The sequence below is a fragment of the Dreissena polymorpha genome, chromosome 1 (assembly GCF_020536995.1).
Source record: "Dreissena polymorpha isolate Duluth1 chromosome 1, UMN_Dpol_1.0, whole genome shotgun sequence".
NCBI classification, from domain to species: domain Eukaryota; kingdom Metazoa; phylum Mollusca; class Bivalvia; order Myida; family Dreissenidae; genus Dreissena; species Dreissena polymorpha.
Genome location: NC_068355.1, coordinates 51440732 through 51459977, shown reverse-complemented (window position 1 = coordinate 51459977; position 19246 = coordinate 51440732). Strand labels below are relative to the sequence as shown.

The following is a 19246-nucleotide window of genomic DNA, read 5'->3' as shown; positions in this document are numbered from 1 at the left end:
TATATATATATATATATATATATATATATATATATATATATATATATATATATATATATATATATATATATATATAATTGGTGTTCAATCTGTTTGCAATATCTGAAAAACTTGGTAATGGCTCAAAAGGCAATACATTTTGGGTGTCAACAAGTTGAGATCAACAAAATAAGGTGTGAAAACAATTTTTTCTACAGGAAAACATTCATACATAACTATATATTTGAGTTACAACCTTGTATATTCCATTACCGCAAGTGAATATAGATTAATGTCAGGGCAAATTTTCATTTCAACGTTTCGACATGATCAAAAGCTTGTTTTCAGTGAGTTTGAGATAGAGGTCAGCTTAATGTTGTAATCAACACAGGAATAGGGCAGAAATAAATGTATGGAGCAATTTCACAGAGTATGATGAATTATTTGGTTTCAAATGGCAGAATTGCAAATGCTTATTAGAAATATTACTACTAAAGACTTTGATTGACCTGGGGTGGTATTCCAGAAACATCTTACGTCATTTCTTAAATAATTTCACTTAAGTTCAAAATTACAATGTGTTGTATTTCTTTACTAAGTAAGGAAACACATGTTTTTTTGGTGTTCCTAAAATAACATTGGCATAATGATGTTATTTAAATGTATATCTTGATGCCAATCTATTGCAATATGAAATGAAACACTTCAGAAAATTTCTCAATTTAAGGATTAGAATAAAATTTAACTTAAGATGGTTCTGGAGTACGACCACTGGACTTATTCTGTTCAACTTTATATGGCCTTCAATCGAGCTTGACCTTGTTTTGATAATTGTTCTCCCTTCAGCTTAAGCATATTGTAATGTCCACTTTGGCAAGAAAAGTTGCTTTTCAAGACTAAATCATTTAATGTTCAATTTCAAGTGTTGTCTAACAAATATTAATATTTCAATAACAATTGTATAACACAGTCCCACTGTCTCTTAAAAAAAAACTTAATATGTTCTTGCTTTAACTGAAAATTTTGATCTAGTTTGGCGACTTAACTGGCTTGTTGTTTTACTCACCATTTTAGAAATGTTGTTTTGTTTTCAGGATTAATTTTCATGTTATATTGTATGAGCTGATGTAAAAAGATAATTTTTGAAAAGAAACCCTATGATTTATCTGTTAAACAGAGCTATTCAGGTTGTGATGTAGAAAAAAAGTGTGTGTATTAAAAAAAACATTAATAATAGAATTTTAAGAATAATATTACTAGTGTCATGCTTAAATGTGTCATATGCGCCATATTTGACATGTGTGTCTTCAAACCAGTCTGCACAGTTATGAAGTTTGGTGCAGAGCTACCCTGTCTGCAAATAAGACTTTATGCGTGACTTAATAGCTGACAGAGTAGCTCCTTATGTATACAAGCCTGCGCCCATGCTAACTTGGCAGCAGATGGCATTAGACCCATTTTTTTATGACATCGGTCATATATTAAACAGAGTTGTGCATGCATTGAATGCTTGTTCTGGATAATTAATTAATATTTAAATCTAATTTGAATAATAAAGTATTACTAGTGCTTAAGGTAACTTATGTGCTTAAATCATCAATTAGGATCGCTAGTGATTTCAAGTTATGTAATAATTGTAATAAGGAATAAAATTAAATCTGAAATTTTCTGACATGTGTATACTTGAATTAAATGATTGATATCAAATAATGCTCATTACTTTAATGAAGATTATATTGCTATAATAATTATGATAATAATAAAAATGTAAAGGTTGTTATAAGTCTCTTTATTTACCAGAGTTTGCTTGCAGTTTTTCCTGTTTGTTGAAATGTCCATGTTTTGCCATTGATTTTCTGCTTGTTGATATTTAAATACATCTTAGGACATACAATTAATTATTTTTATAACCAATTGATTAAAAAGTATTAATAGTGTTTGGACTTATACTTTAAAGTTAGGATAATTTGGAATACATGGTTCCAAAGGAGGAGGGATATAGAATTAGCATTGTCTGTCTGTCACAAACTTTTCAGAGCTATTCAAGTATCTCATAAAACTATATTCAAAATAAACTCAGAACTTCGTGGATGTTTAGATATGAATAAGGAAAACTGCCTTGCACAAGAACCATAAACCTACACTTTCTCAAATAATGGTTATTGCTCTTTGCTGTTTTGTATAATATAACATTTTAGGGCTCAGATATCATACAGGATTTTAACATTAAACTTAATGGGTGTATAGATTTCAATGAGGAGAATGGCCTTGCACAAGAACTGTAACCCTACACTGTCTTAAATAAGAGTAAATGACTTTGTTGTTTTTGTATGATGTTACTTTTCAGGGCTTTATCTCAAACTTAATATGCTACAAGATTTCAATATGAAACTTTCTTGATGCATATATAAGATATCAATGAGTAGAATTGCAATGCATGAAAGTAATTACCCTGAACTTATTTATTGTTTTTTTGGAGTATACAGTATATTAAGCGATTTGCATCCATTTATAAACACAATTTATTTTGCAGAGGATAATTGTTTGTTTTTTGCCAAAAAAAGACGTTCTCTTATACAAATTGTGAACATTAAAAATAAGTTTTGTGTCTTTAGAAGTGTATATTTACAGGCCTAAAGACCTGAAGTTTTCACGAGGTCTGATGATCCCAAAGCGAGGCCTGGTCTATGACCACGTGTATCTACGGAAACAGTTCGGGTCCTGGAACCACTGGAGCTCCCTCTTGTCCACGGTGGACATCGATGAGAAAACTAAGGTAGCTTTTTGACAAGTTGTAGTAGGCATCGTTGTCCATAGTGGATCTTTATTGATCAATAAGGTACTGAGTGAAAGGTTATACCGTTAGCAGGTAGTATGTGTGTGTTCATATTAAAACAGTTCTAGTTTTAATAATGTTTTATTAATTAACTCACAAACATTGTTTTTGCAAGTATTTAATTACCAGCCTTTTAACATTTTGGTTTGCTGTGTGTAGACATTTGAAGTCTTAGCTATAAGATGGTCATCAAGATCACCTTTGTGCTTTGCTACACAACCTGTATTGCTGGCAGTAAAGGAGAGCTGGCATTCAAGGAGACTGTTAATCAAGTTAATGTTTTATTAGACAAATCATTATTAGATCTGTGATGTACTAATCCGCCCTAATAAATACTGGTTTTCAAGAAAAAATTTCTAATCTCCAATTATAATAGAATTCCACTGACGAGGTAAGATAACGGGAAAGAACTTGTAATTGTTTAAAATGAAGCTGCTTTGTCTGTAAGTTGTCATTATTGATGCTAATAATGAGTTTATGGAAGTAAATTCATTGAAACAGTTTACAAAATTTTGAGTCGTTCATTTAAGTAACTAAATTTAACTATTTATTTTGGTCATGTCTATTGGAAATATTGATTTTTGCTTATGTATTTGTTTTTTTTTAACAACAAAAAAAAAACAACTGCAAACACAAACATAAGAAAATGCAAAATCTAAATTTTAAGGTTCATTACATAAAATGTATTCTGTTTGATTTTGCTTTGAATTTGTAAACCTTATATAGTATGCATGCATTAAATCTGCGACTTATGGAAAAGCAATTTCTAGTTTGTGGTAAGAGCTTGTGGTTGCGATGGATTCCCAGAGTGTTGCTATAGAAAAGTTTCATGCTATCAGTCAAGACATGTGTGGTGACTGACCATATTTTTGCTCAAAAGTTCAAGCATGGTGAACTTTTGGTTGTTGTTTCTCTTGTTAGAGCTTTTGAAAATTCAAAGAGTTTCTGTTAGTTCCAATCTGAATTCATAAATCAGAATGAACATCACTTGTATTTGGTATAGCTGGCAAATATTACCTGGTACTGTCACCTTTATGCATGAATGTATCAAAATATGATAACAATTAATATATTACTTTCTGTCCTGGCAAAAATTAAGCTGCTGCACAAAAAGCACAAACAAACCTGATTTATGAAATAATTCAAGCGCTTAACTCTTTCAGTGCTGGAACCGAATTTTGAAGGTCTATGCAAACAGTTTGGATCCAGATGAGACGCCACAGAACGTGGCGTCTCATCTGAATCCAAACTGTTTGCTATTCTGATAGTATTCTTTGGAAAAAAATCAAAGAAAATGCTATTTTTAGAAATTCAGCAGACATCATTTTTGCAGACAACAAATTTTCCAGCATGCAAAGGGTTAATTTATGCAAATGAAGATCACTATTGCCAGGTTATATATGTAGTCATGCAAGCTACACTAAAGTTCTGACCATCTTCTAGGCTAACCATGGAAACTAAAATAGATTAAACTTTTAGTGAATTTTTTACGTGTATAACTGGTTTCACTTGTATGTTTAATGCCTTTACAACAAAATGAATGAGTAGATCATATAGGTAAGCCTAGAGTTTGGGATATATGTATATTGTATTTGATGTACACATTACCCATTAATTATTTATCATACATATTTCAGGAACTTAAGGTAAGCTGTCATACTCTGCTTTCATTTTTCATTATATTTATGTAATTCATTGCATTTTATTATGATAAAACTTGTTAGATGTTTCAACTTGTAACATTCAAATGACGATACAATCATAATGTTTAATGTTCTGACTGGTAAGGAAAACAGACAGTCAAATGTGCCAAGCATTCTATTTAAGATGAAAACATTTGTTAAAAATATCTGTATAAATATTTCTAAGGTTAATTATGAACCAGATTGTTTCATTGTGGATTTGATCTTTTCTTTGAATAAGTCAGTTTAAAGTTGCAGTCCATATGATGACATCAATGCATCAAAGCATAATTGTAAAAAGTATATAATAATCATTCTTATAAGTATAGTTAACATCATCAGCATACTTTAAAGGAAGAATAATTACAATATTAATTCAATGCAATCAGTTTCTTGTTTAAAAAAAAACAACACATTATAAAATGTCTAAGTTGAAAATGCCTGTTTTGATTGGAAACTAAACTTATTTTTAATATGTTAACACAAGTCTGATCATCCTAAGACATATTGTCGCATGTAACAGACTCACCCTACATGTACATCAAAGGTAAAGATCAAACTAAAAGGTTACATTTTGCAATAAACAACAATTTGTCCACACTGTAACCTTATTATTTACCATACACTTTTTTTAAAGATAATTCACCACAAATGTTCAAAAGGGAAGGATTGTGTGTCAAATGTAACAACCATCTCCCTTCCTTTAAGGTCAATGTCACACTTAGAGGTCATAGATTAAAACAACAACAAACAATCATTACTATAACACTGAATGGATATTTCTTCAGCAAATTTCCTTTTTGCATAAATTACCTCACAAATCAAGACTGTAAATTTTTATGGAAACATGTTTACCATGTGGATAAGGTGTATTATTCTTTGGGAAAAGGTCAAGGTCTCTTTTAGTACCAATAATCAAACATTTGCATGCTTTAGGTTCTTAAATAATTATAAGCATTATGGTCAATTTGTTCAACAAGATGCTAACATCTAGTTTACAAAGTTCTGCTGTTGTTTTAAAAATGATAGACACTTATTGGACAGCAGCTTTAATTTTAGTCAGTAGTTCTGTATCAAGCAGTTTTTGTTCAATTTTTAGCAATATTTTATTAAAATATTTTTTTTCATTTAATTGCTTATCCTTTATAATTATAATCCCTAGCACTTGTTGTAATGTTTCAAATTAATATAATCCGCAGAAGTTTTTTTTAAATGTATCAAATATAATATATATATTATATCAATTTCATATAAAGAGGTTGTTATAGCGTAATGGATATTGTTCCTGCCTATAAATTAAGCGACCATGAGATCACGGGTTAGATCATCACATTGGGAGCGTTCCTTTGATCTCCCCACTATAAACCTAGTACTGGTTCTTGTCCCAGGAAACTGACTCGAGAGCGTTTATAATAAGCCTGAGGCTTTCTATGCATCAAGCTAAAATAAATTGGTTTAAACTTAATATAATTATTCCACAGCACTTGTTTGATTATTTATCAAATATATATAACCCATGCCAATTGTTTAATAATATATCAAATACATGTAACCCATACCAACTGTTTTATAATGAATAAAATATATATAATGCACAGAAATTGTTTAATAATATATCAAATATATAATTATATAATCAGCAACAATTCATATTATTTTATGTAGTACACAGATATGATACAGGTATTTTCTATTCAAATTTGCACAAATAAATTACCCAAGAATAATCCCTTCAAATTCCCCCTATTTTTGTGCATGTTTTTAATATTTTTATTTTATTCTCTCAACTTCCGAGCATGTAACAGTGTACTGAGCATATATGAGTCGCGTTCTGAGAAAACTGGGCATAATGCATGTGCGTAAAGTGTCATCTCAGATTAGCCTGTGGAGTCCGCACAGGCTAATCAGGGACGACACTTTCTGCCTTAACTGGATTTTCGTGTAGAAGAGACTTCCTTTAAACAAAACATACCATAAAAGCGGAAAGTGTCGTCCCTGATTAGCCTGTGCGGACTGCACAGGCTAATCTGGGATGTCACTTTACACACATGCACTAAGCCCAGTTTTCTCAGAACGCGGCTCATATAATCTATCCTTTCCCTGTGTATTGAGTATGATTTTGGAGCATTATAAATCATGTGATTTCTTGTAAAGCTGGAGGATTTTGATCCGTTCTGGACATATAACATAAAACTACCTCCAGAAATGGATAACGTGAGTCATCTTTGTGTGCCGTTGTTGTTGTTGTGGTTCTATGCACATAAAAAATAAATTAAAGGTGTTGTTTGGTTGAAAGTAAAGTGTGTTGTAGTGCTGGCATATTGTTGGTGTCAATGTTTGTGATATGTTGTATATTATTAGCATTATAATTTTGCTTTTGTGCAAATGAATTGTGATTGGTATTGGTTAAAGTTTTATGAATGTCAGGGTCTGAGTAACTCGCAGTCTGTTCAGGTTTTATGCTGTTTGCTGCTCATCAGTGTCTAAGGGTTGGAAATGAAGCCTTTAAAACTTGAATTTAGTAAGAAAGGTCTTTAATTAAATTTAACTTTCTAAGGGACTACAAGTGCGTCAAAATACATATCTAAGTGGTAAAGGGTTAAGTCTTTTAAGTTGAAGAAGAGCATTCTTGGCATAGTCTTGCAATAATGTACATGTATATGGTGTGGTAAAATATTGTTATACTAGTAAGAGTGTCTTAATAAGCCCTTGGTTTTCGATTGAGATTGAGCTTAAATAAATAGGTTATACATAATTGACAAAACATAATATTTTAAAATTAGCTTAAATTAGCTTAACTGTTTATTAGTTTATTGTCTTAGCATTAAACTGGTACTGCAACTTCATAATAGGGGACAAAGGATTCAGCAGGCTCTCATGGTAGACCGTCACTGAAATCAGGTGACCCAACAACTGGGTCTTTGAAAACGGTTTCCCGCAGACCGTCAATCAAACACGAGATTTCAGACACTGACAAGGGCAGGTCTAAAACGTGGAAACCGTCTCTTAAGACTGAGCTGACAGATTTAGTGAAGCATTTTGCAAGAATTCCTACTAATCTTGATGGCAGCTGTGCTGGGGTGAGATTTATATGTTGAAACTAGTGGGTGTTTTCTCCATACAGGTATAGCGGTTTTCATATAAATTTGTTATTTTTTACTTGAATATGGGTGATATGTGCAATATTTGAAAATGTCAATTGTTTGCGTTAAGAGTCATAGGTTGTGGTAATAGATTGTTAGAGATGGTTGGTCATGTTGTAACTAACTAGATTTCAAGTTGTGTTTTTGTTTACCTGAATTTTGTCTATCTATAATGGTAGTATGTTTCGGATTTTCTTTCTTGTGCTTTAACTATTTTGGGAGTTCCTTTTGCACATAATTGTTTTCATCTTAGGTTGATAGGCTATTTTTTTCATGGTATACATGCAATTGATATGTATATTGCGGGTGGTATGCATACAGGTTCTCCCCGGTGATATTCATACGTCCAATTGTTTTTTATTTATGCACAGGGGTTTAGTCAAGGATACTAAGCATAGCATTGGTTGCACAAACGTCCCATTTTATATTTTATGGCTGGGACCTTTATTAGACAATTTATAGTATTACACTTTTTTCCCCTTTTTAAAGTTTCACAGTTGGGTTCATGGAAGTGCACATTTAGATTTATGGTTGACATTGGTACTTCTTAGTAAATGCTCAAAATGAGGGTTAGATTTATTTTTTTATCACATCAAACATATAAATAAAGACTGATCTATCACTACATGTAAAGCGTGGTAATTGTGCAAGTTATGTTTTTTATTTTTCTATATATCAAATCAAATAAAAAAGCATACCACAACAAAACTGAATAGTAAGTGATACAGAATCTATATATCGCCCCATTGGTTCGAAAAGGTACCATGTGACGTTTAATTTCAATTGGCATTGTTGTTCAACCAAAACAGAACTGTTTATAATTGTGTTCATTGTTTTTAGCTTTTCAGCACATTTTTTGTGGACTCATTATTTAATTGATTATTGCAATTAGGACACCCCTAAAAGTGTATTTACTAGTGAAGAAATGGTAAGAATAGGTGTCTAGTTGAACATGTATTTATAGTATGTAAAGCATGACTTTCTTTTAGATAGTGTATATATTGAAGCAGTATGTTGAATAATGGCTAAAAATATCAGTATAGTTATCTATATATCATAATTATAAAATATTAATATTGGTGCTTTTTTTGTAAAATACCATGGTTTTTCTTCAGGTATGATAATTGATTATTTATTTTAAAAAAAACATAGAGGAAGCAAATAATTATTTATTAGAATATCAAAATCAGGTCAAAGTTAATGTGACATTTAGGTGACAGTGAAATAAAATAAAATGGATACCTTGTTTGTATAATATAATGTATAATTACAATCCAAGGTATTACCTTACCTAAAGGCTCCTCCTGCTATGTTAATGTCGATGTTTATATTTGTTGATTTTCAAAAATATTGTATGTATACTTTGGTTTCAAATTATTTGAACTGTGATTATTTAAAACTCTACTTGAATTATTACATATTTTATTATAAGTATAATCAAGATATTGCAACATAAACATATTTATAGTAGTTGTAGTATTAGTATCAAAGTGTTATTTGTCAATGTATATTCCTCCCCAGTAATATGCATGACCTTTATACAATTTTATTTATACACTCATGTATGCATGTTTTTCCTTAGATTGATACATGACATCCATAGATTGTATAGACTGTATATACAAGAAATAAATATCAGCCAGTTCTTAGCTCTCTTTTTCTCCTTCATATTTATTCACCTTGGTAAACGTAGTTTAAAATAGTTTTGCATGTTGTTTTGACTTATTTTAATTTACTTTGCAATGCAATGTTAACATTTATGTTAAATCACCATGCTAACATAACATATCATGCCCCTAAGTGTATTGGAGAAGCAGACCCTATAAGTGTTATTCTACCTTTGACTAAAAACACTAATTAATATTAACTCCACCCCTTTTCCAAAATAATCATTCCCTGCCCAATAACACAATTTTAACTCCACCCTAATTTCAGATTATCATGCCTCTCTGCATAAGTCAGGCCAATTAACTTGGAACTATTTTTTGTCGGAAAGTTGATAAATAGTCCTCTTTTGATGTGACTGAAATGAACTATTGCTTTGCCCCCAGTCTGTCCATCTTTTTGTGTTTCTTTATTTATGCCCGTTGGACTATCTGTCTGTCTCTTTGTCTGTTTGTATCTGGATCATTGGTTAACTAAAAAAGAACTTAAGAAGTTAAGCTAGGTTAATGAAACTTTAATAGTATGTGGATAGAGGAGCCATATGGGGAATATAATATATGTTAATGCCATATTTAGCCGGACCAAAACTGTATTGTATGATTACAGATGGTATACAGAATTGGTTGCAGAATTGATAGAAAAACTCAAATCTTGATCCTTTGATAACCCAAAAAGTACTCAAGATAGGTTGATAAAACTTAGTATGTGGATAAAGAGGCATGTAACTAGGTTCTAAGATTGCTATGGAAACACCACACAGGGTATGTGGATAGAGAGCCATGTAACTAGGTTCTAAGATTGCTATGGAAACACCACACAAGGTATGTGGATAGAGAGCCATGTAACTAGGTTCTAACTTTGCTATGGAAACACCACACGAGCTGCAAGCTGCTCAGTAACGTTCTATTCTTTCTGTCATCAGGTGTGTGACCTTAGGGCCTGTCCCTTTTATGTCTTCCCTCTACATGTTTAACGATTTTCATGAACATTTAACCTTATAAAATGTTTGGGTCATGGGTAATGGAGACAATGTGACAAAGGCATGAGTTAGTAATGCCAACGCAAGGTGATAGTTACACTTGAAGTGTTTGAGTTTCCACATTTTCATTAAAGGATTGTCCTGATACCTTGTAATGTTATGGTGATAAAGACAATATACAAGGGTTATCATATTAGTTCAAGGTCAAGTTCACAATTAAACGCCAAATATGGAAAGCATAAGACAGACATGCAGACTGGAGGTCAAACTCACACATGAAGGTTTAATGATTGAGTCTACATTTTCATGACCAGTCTTTGCTGTTTAAAGGAATTGATGACAATCGCATACAATATTTATCACCTTGAGGCAATAATAAGAGATCATAAGGGGATGTACAGTATATACATGTATACGCTGTCCTTTTGACTGCCTTGTTAGTTTACTAATCACTTTTAGAATAGATTAGACAATTATGCATTAACACTATTATATGCCATCTAGTTATTGTTAGAATGAGTTTCCAAATTTAGTTTTATAGATGACTTTAGTTTGAACATTTTTTTTCAATATCTCATAATATGGCATTTTGTAAAACTGTAGATAGTGTCTTTGTTAAGTCTGTACTATAACAATATGATTGATACATGTACATTTTTACTCATGGTATCCGATTCAAATATTGTGTTAGTTACTAAAACAATCATGGGACATAACAATATAAATATTCTAACATGTTTAACATGAGGCATTACAACTTACAGCTCATCCAAACAACTTCCAAGCTTACAAAAGTTTCTTGTTCTGGCTGTTGATTCCATTTTGTTTCGTTAAGTATTTTATTTGTCGGTGTACAGTGACATAACATGACTTACATCATGAAAAAATGTGTCTTATGCCATATGTGGCAAGTGTAGCTCCAGACCAGATCTACCTTGTCTGTAAACCCATTTATGCCTAGTGGACTCTCCCATCCATCTAAATTGGTCCAATTTATTTCCAAAATTAGGGATGTCTAGTATATTTATATCTATATTTAGAATATTTATGCCCCCCTTCGAAGAAGAGGGGGTATATTGCTTTGCTCATGTCGGTCGGTCTGTCGGTCGGTCTGTCGGTCCGTCCACCAGGTGGTTGTAAGACAATAACTCAAGAACGCTTGGGCCTAGGATCATGAAACTTCATAGGTACATTGATCATGACTGGCAGATGACCCCTAATGATTTTGAGGTCACTAGGTCAAAGGTCAAGGTCACGGTGACCCGAAATAGTAAAATGGTTTTTTAATGATAACTCAAGAACGCATACGCCTAGGATCATGAAACTTCATGGGTAGATTGATCATGACTTGCAGATGACCCCTATTGATTTTGAGGTCAAAGGTCAAGGTCACGGTGACCCGAAATAGTAAAATGGTCCGGATGATAACTCAAGAATGCATACGCCTAGGATCATGAAACTTCATGGGTAGATTGATCATGACTCGCAGATGACCCCTATTGATTTTGAGGTCACTAGGTCAAAGGTCAAGGTCACGGTGACCCGAAATAGTAAAATGGTTTTCGGATAATAACTCAAGAACGCATATGCCTAGGATCATGAAACTTCACAGGTAGATTGATCATGACCCGCAGATGACCCCTATTGATTTTGAGGTCACAAGGTCAAAGGTCAAGGTCACAGTGACCCGAAATAGTAAAATGAGTTTCGGATGATAACTCAAGAACGCTTTTGCCTAGGATCATGACACTTCATAGGTACATTGATCGTGACTCACAGATGACCCCTATTGATTTTCAGGTCACTAGGTCAAAGGTCAAGGTCATAGTGACAAAAAACATATTGACACAATGGCTGCCACTACAACGGACAGCCCATATGGGGGGCATGCATGTTTTACAATCAGCCCTTGTTCTTATAGAAATTCCTCTAAGCAAACAGCACAGACCCTGATGAGAAGCCGCATTATGCGGCGTCTCATCTAGGTCTATGCGATTTGCCAAGGCCTTTTTTCTAGACGCTAGGCATACATGGGTTAATGAGACCATGACATGTTGTGTGATTTAACCTCATAGCTACTGACCAGACTGCATATGACATAAGAACCTTTTTTGTACAGCACAGCTCACGTTTTAAATTGAGACCTATCATCAAAATGTGATATCCTTAATTGGCAAAAAAAGTTGTTTGGATGAGTTGGACAAAGTGACAAAAAGTGTTTGACTAGATTGGCTCCTTGATGTGGACTTGTATGGGCTGAATTCTACAGTGCATTGATCTAGAATTCTCATGAAACACTCAGTGGACTTACGAATATCATTTGGAAACTTGTACAGGGTAAAGCAAAATAGAAAAACACATTTTGTGAAAAGCAGATGACAACCACGCTTAATTAATACATGCAGTCAGCACATGCATATCAAAGACAGCATATTAAGCTTCAGTAAGATAGAAATTAGCGTTGCCAGTGAGCCCAGGGGAATAAGTTTAGACCATTTCAGGTCAAAATACAAAGTTGGTAGTCTGGCGTGGCAACAAGCGTTTGATGAAAATTCCTTGAAATTTCCCTTAATTTTCTGTGAGTATCTCAAGTTCGATGCTAGAAACTGGCCAAAGCAAATTAAATCCATTGTAAATCATCACTTTTGTCAGTTGTTGCAACCACATGGAGCCAGTCCTGTGTTCAAACTTGTTTTGGTGTTTGCAGTGCTCATACTAATATTTTGTCTTGTTTGTTTTCTTCCTTCACCACATCATCTGCACTAACATTAGAGGGACAGAGAGCTACGAATATTGGTAAGAAATCAGATACATTATTATTGTAGGCTATTGATTTTGAATAAAAATTGTTGAAGTAAGCAAAATTAATGTTCAACGTAAATTGTTTTGCAGGGTTATTGTGTCTGTCTTATATGAATTATCTTTGCTTGGCTTTATGTTTGAAGGTGACTGTTGTTGATAATATTGATTAATTAACAGGACAATGCAGCTCATAATGCCAAAATACATCATACATGTACTACTAATTAGTATATGTGATTATAGAAGGTTTAAAAGATTATTATAATAAAGCTGTCAAGTTTTAAACTCATGTTATTTCAAATGTTTTCATTTTTACTTATAACACCAGATTAATAAATGCAATTTTTATCATTAAGATTGTTTGATATTTGCCAGGAATTTTGATAAAGTTTTTAGTTTATTTTACTTACTGCATTCTATAGTTTATAGATAGTTTTTCCAACAAGTATTTTTTTTCTTGTGGTTTTTTTCTGTTGTTGTTTATTTTTCTTGTTACTTGGTACAGAATTGACATTTTTTTTTTAAAGAAAAGTATGTGACCAATATAAAGTGTGTATTGTAAACGTTAATGTTATTTTTTTATTATATTTAAGATCTTTCAATTGATCTTAACCCTTTACAGCTAAGAAGCAAGCAGAAAATGGCTATATGCAACCATCATAAAAACAGGTTTTATGCTGTTTGCTGCTCATCATTAAATGATACCTTTAAAACTTTAATATAGAAAGAAAGGTCTTCAATTTTATTTTATTTGCTGATAGACTTTAAACAAGTGAAACAGCATATCTGAGTGGTAAAGTGTTAATGGAACTCTTTGCCCCATTTAAGATAAATGAGTTGATCATCAACACGACGGAGACTGAGCGTCAGAAGTACTTCCTGGAGCGTTTGCTTCTTAACGACAAGCCGCTACTGTTTGTGGGCCCAACAGGAACCGGGAAGAGCGCCATCACAAACAACTTCCTGTCACAGCTCCCGAAGGACAAGTTCATTATAAATAATGTCAACTTCTCCGCACAGACCTCTGCAAACCAGACCCAAGATATAATTTTCTCCAAACTAGATAGGTTTGCTGCTGGTCATAGAATATTTATTTATTTGGTCGTTAAGATACAATCCATAAGTCTTAAGTTTGTATGATAAAAGTATTTTTATTTTAATCAATAAATATACATTTACAAACTAATTATTTGAATTTGTTCCCTGCACTAATAAAAATAAAATGTTTATATACAAAATTAACATTTCATTATTTTAACTCTTAATTATTGCATTATTTTGAAAAGTATTTTTACCATAAAAGGCAAAGAAGAAGGTGCAATAAATCAATATCAGTGATTCTGGGCTAATCAGCTTCTTTGATTGACATCTGGCAAGTGGTTAGTAACCTATTCTAACATGTTTATTTCCCCACTACACAGAAGGAAGAAAGGCGTGTATGGGCCGACCCCCGGGAAGCAGCTGGTCGTATTTGTGGATGATCTGAACATGCCCGCAAAGGAGAAGTACGGAGCCCAACCCCCTATAGAGGTACTGCGACAGTGGATAGACCAGGGCTACTGGTTTGATAGGTGAGTCATAGTGGATAGACCAGGGCTACTGGTTTGATAGGTGAGTCATAGTGGATAGACCAGGGCTACTGGTTTGATAGGTGAGTCATAGTGGATAGACCTGGGTTACTGGTTTGATAGGGGAGTCATAGTGGATAGACCAGGGCTACTGGTTTGATAGATGAGTCATAGTGGATAGTCCAGGGCTACTGGTTTGATAGGTGAGTCATAGTGGATAGACCAGGGCTACTGGTTTGATAGGTGAGTCATAATGGATAAACCAGGGCTACTGGTTTGATAGGTGAGTCATAGTGGATAGTCCAGGGCTACTGGTTTGATAGGTGAGTCATAGTGGATAAACCAGGGCTACTGGTTTCATAGGTGAGTTATAGTGGATAGACCAGGGCTACTGGTTTGATAGGTGAGTCATAATGGATAAACCAGGGCTACTGGTTTGATAGGGGAGTCATAGTGGATAGACCAGGGCTACTGGTTTGATAGGGGAGTCATAGTGGATGGACCAGGGCTACTGGTTTGAAAGGTGAGTCATAGTGGATAAACCAGGGCTACTGGTTTGATAGGTGAGTCATAGTGGATAGACCAGGGCTACTGGTTTGATAGGTGAGTCATAGTGGATAGTCCAGGGCTACTGGTTTGATAGGTGAGTCATAGTGGATAAACCAGGGCTACTGGTTTCATAGGTGAGTTATAGTGGATAGACCAGGGCTACTGGTTTGATAGGTGAGTCATAGTGGATAAACCATGGCTACTGGTTTGAAAGGTGAGTCATAGTGGATAGACCATGGCTACTGGTTTGATAGGTGAGTCATAGTGGATAGACCAGGGCTACTGGTTTGATAGGTGAGTCATAGTGGATAGACCATGGCTACTGGTTTGATAGGTGAGTCATAGTGGATAGACCATGGCTACTGGTTTGAAAGGTGAGTCATAGTGGATAGACCATGGCTACTGGTTTGAAAGGTGAGTCATAGTGGATAGACCATGGCTACTGGTTTGATAGGTGAGTCATAGTGGATAAACCAGGGCTACTGGTTTGATAGGGGAGTCATAGTGGATAAACCAGGGCTACTGGTTTGATAGATGAGTCATAGTGGATAGACCAGGGCTACTGGTTTGATAGGGGAGTCATAGTGGATAGACCATGGCTACTGGTTTGATAGGTGAGTCATAGTGGATAAACCAGGGCTACTGGTTTGATAGGGGAGTCATAGTGGATAAACCAGGGCTACTGGTTTGATAGATGAGTCATAGTGGATAGACCATGGCTACTGGTTTGAAAGGTGAGTCATAGTGGATAGACCATGGCTACTGGTTTGAAAGGTGAGTCATAGTGGATAGACCATGGCTACTGGTTTGATAGGTGAGTCATAGTGGATAGACCAGGGCTACTGGTTTGATAGGGGAGTCATAGTGGATAAACCAGGGCTACTGGTTTGATAGATGAGTCATAGTGGATAGACCAGGGCTACTGGTTTGATAGGTGAGTCATAATGGATAGACCAGGGCTACTGGTTTTATAGGTGAGTCATAGGGGATAGACCAGGGATACTGATTTGATAGGTGATTCATAGTGGATAAACGAGGGCTACTGGTTTGATAGCTGAGTCATAGTGGATAGACCAGGGCTATTTGTTTGATAGGTGAGTCATAGTGGATGGACCAGGGCTACTGGTTTCATAGGTGAGTTATAGTGGATAGACCAGGGCTACTGGTTTGATAGGTGAGTCATAGTGGATAGACCATGGCTACTGGTTTGATAGCTGAGTCATAGTGGATAGACCAGGGCTATTTGTTTGATAGGTGAGTCATAGTGGATGGACCAGGGCTACTGGTTTCATAGGTGAGTTATAGTGGATAGACCAGGGCTACTGGTTTGATAGGTGAGTCATAGTGGATAGACCATGGCTACTGGTTTGATAGGTGAGTCATAGTGGATAGTCCAGGGCTACTGGTTTTATAGGTGAGTCATAGTGGATAGACCAGGGCTACTGGTTTGATAGGTGAGTCATAGTGGATAGACCATGGCTACTGGTTTGATAGGTGAGTCATAGTGGATAGACCAGGGCTACTGGTTTGATAGGTGAGTCATAGTGGATAGACCATGGTTACTGGTTTTATAGGTGAGTCATAGTGGATAGACCAGGGCTACTGGTTTGATAGGTGAGTGATAGTGGATAGACCAGGGCTACTGGTTTGATAGGTGAGTCATAGTGGATAGACCATGGTTACTGGTTTTATAGGTGAGTCATAGTGGATAGACCAGGGCTACTGGTTTGATAGGTGAGTCAAAGTGAATAGACCATGGCTTCTGGTTTGATATGTGAGTCATAGTGGATAGACCAGGGCTACTGGTTTGATAGGTGAGTCATAGTGGATAAACCAGGGCTACTGGTTTGATAGGTGAGTCATAGTGGATAGACCAGGGCTACTGGTTTGATAGGTGAGTCATAGTGGATAAACCAGGGCTACTGGTTTGATAGGTGAGTCATAGTGGATAGTCCAGGGCTACTGGTTTGATAGGTGAGTCATAGTGGATAGACCAGGGCTACTGGTTTGATAGGTGAGTCATAGTGGATAGACCAGGGCTACTGGTTTGATAGGTGAGTCATAGTGGATAAACCAGGGCTACTGGTTTGATAGGTGAGTCATAGTGGATAGACCATGGCTACTGGTTTGATAGGTGAGTCATAGTGGATAGGCCATGGTTACTGGTTTGATAGGTGCGTCATAGTGGATAAACCAGGGCTACTGGTTTGATAGGTGCGTCATAGTGGATAAACCAGGGCTACTGGTTTGATAGGTGAGTCATAGTGGATAGACCAGGGCTACTGGTTTGATAGGTGAGTCATAGTGGATAGACCAGGGCTACTGGTTTGATAGGTGAGTCATAGTGGATAGTCCAGGGCTACTGGTTTGATAGGTGAGTCATAGTGGATAGTCCAGGGCTACTGGTTTGATAGGTGAGTCATAGTGGATAAACCAGGGCTACTGGTTTGATAGGTGAGTCATAGTGGATAAACCAGGGCTACTGGTTTGATAGGTGAGTCATAGTGGATAGACCAGGGCTACTGGTTTGAAAGGTGAGTCATAGTGGATAGTCCAGGGCTACTGGTTTGATAGGTGAGTCATAGTGGATAGGCCATGGTTAATGGTTTGATAGGTGAGTCATAGTGGATAAACCAGGGCTACTGGTTTGATAGGTGAGTCATAGTGGATAGACCTGGGTTACTGGTTTGATAGGGGAGTCATAGTGGATAGACCATGGCTACTGGTTTTATAGGTGAGTCATAGTGGATAGACCTGGGTTACTGGTTTGATAGGGGAGTCATAGTGGATAGTCCAGGGCTACTGGTTTGATAGGTGAGTCATAGTGGATAGACCAGGGCTACTGGTTTGAAAGGTGAGTCATAGTGGATAAACCAGGGCTACTGGTTTGATAGGTGAGTCATAGTGGATAGTCCAGGGCTACTGGTTTGATAGGTGAGTCATAGTGGATAGTCCAGGGCTACTGGTTTGATAGGTGAGTCATAGTGGATAAACCAGGGCTACTGGTTTCATAGGTGAGTCATAGTGGATAGACCAGGGCTACTGGTTTGATAGGTGAGTCATAGTGGATAGTCCAGGGCTACTGGTTTGATAGGTGAGTCATAGTGGATAAACCAGGGCTACTGGTTTCATAGGTGAGTTATAGTGGATAGACCTGGGTTACTGGTTTGATAGGGGAGTCATAGTGGATAGACCAGGGCTACTGGTTTGATAGGTGAGTCATAGTGGATAGTCCAGGGCTACTGGTTTGATAGGTGAGTCATAGTGGATAGTCCAGGGCTACTGGTTTGATAGGTGAGTCATAGTGGATAAACCAGGGCTACTGGTTTCATAGGTGAGTTATAGTGGATAGACCTGGGTTACTGGTTTGATAGGGGAGTCATAGTGGATAGACCAGGGCTACTGGTTTGATAGGTGAGTCATAGTGGATAGTCCAGGGCTACTGGTTTGATAGGTGAGTCATAGTGGATAAACCAGGGCTACTGGTTTGATAGGTGAGTTATAGTGGATAGACCAGGGCTACTGGTTTGATAGGTGAGTTATAGTGGATAGACCATGGCTACTGGTTTGAAAGGTGAGTCATAGTGGATAGTCCAGGGCTACTGGTTTGATAGGGGAGTCATAGTGGATAGACCAGGGCTACTGGTTTGATAGGTGAGTCATAGTGGATAGTCCAGGGCTACTGGTTTGATAGGTGAGTCATAGTGGATAAACCAGGGCTACTGGTTTGATAGGTGAGTTATAGTGGATAGACCAGGGCTACTGGTTTGATAGGTGAGTTATAGTGGATAGACCATGGCTACTGGTTTGAAAGGTGAGTCATAGTGGATAGTCCAGGGCTACTGGTTTGATAGGGGAGTCATAGTGGATAGACCAGGGCTACTGGTTTGATAGGTGAGTCATAGTGGATAGTCCAGGGCTACTGGTTTGATAGGTGAGTCATAGTGGATAAACCAGGGCTACTGGTTTGATAGGTGAGTCACTGTAATCTATGTGCATTATATGTTCTTGGATGATGTTATTAATAACAAAGATAGGTTTAT

The 19246-nt window shown here is 35.8% G+C and overlaps 1 protein-coding gene across 1 annotated transcript in view; it reads left to right on the top strand.

Annotated features, from left to right (window-relative positions):
* LOC127880583 (dynein axonemal heavy chain 3-like) overlaps positions 1-19246 on the top strand; it is a 185847-nt gene that overhangs the window by 94405 nt on the left and 72196 nt on the right. The window contains exons 41-45 of the mRNA XM_052427898.1: positions 2611-2755; positions 3192-3206; positions 13057-13080; positions 13915-14153; positions 14508-14657. Of these exons, the coding sequence (XP_052283858.1) occupies positions 2611-2755; positions 3192-3206; positions 13057-13080; positions 13915-14153; positions 14508-14657 (573 nt within the window). The remainder of the gene's footprint in view (positions 1-2610; positions 2756-3191; positions 3207-13056; positions 13081-13914; positions 14154-14507; positions 14658-19246) is intronic.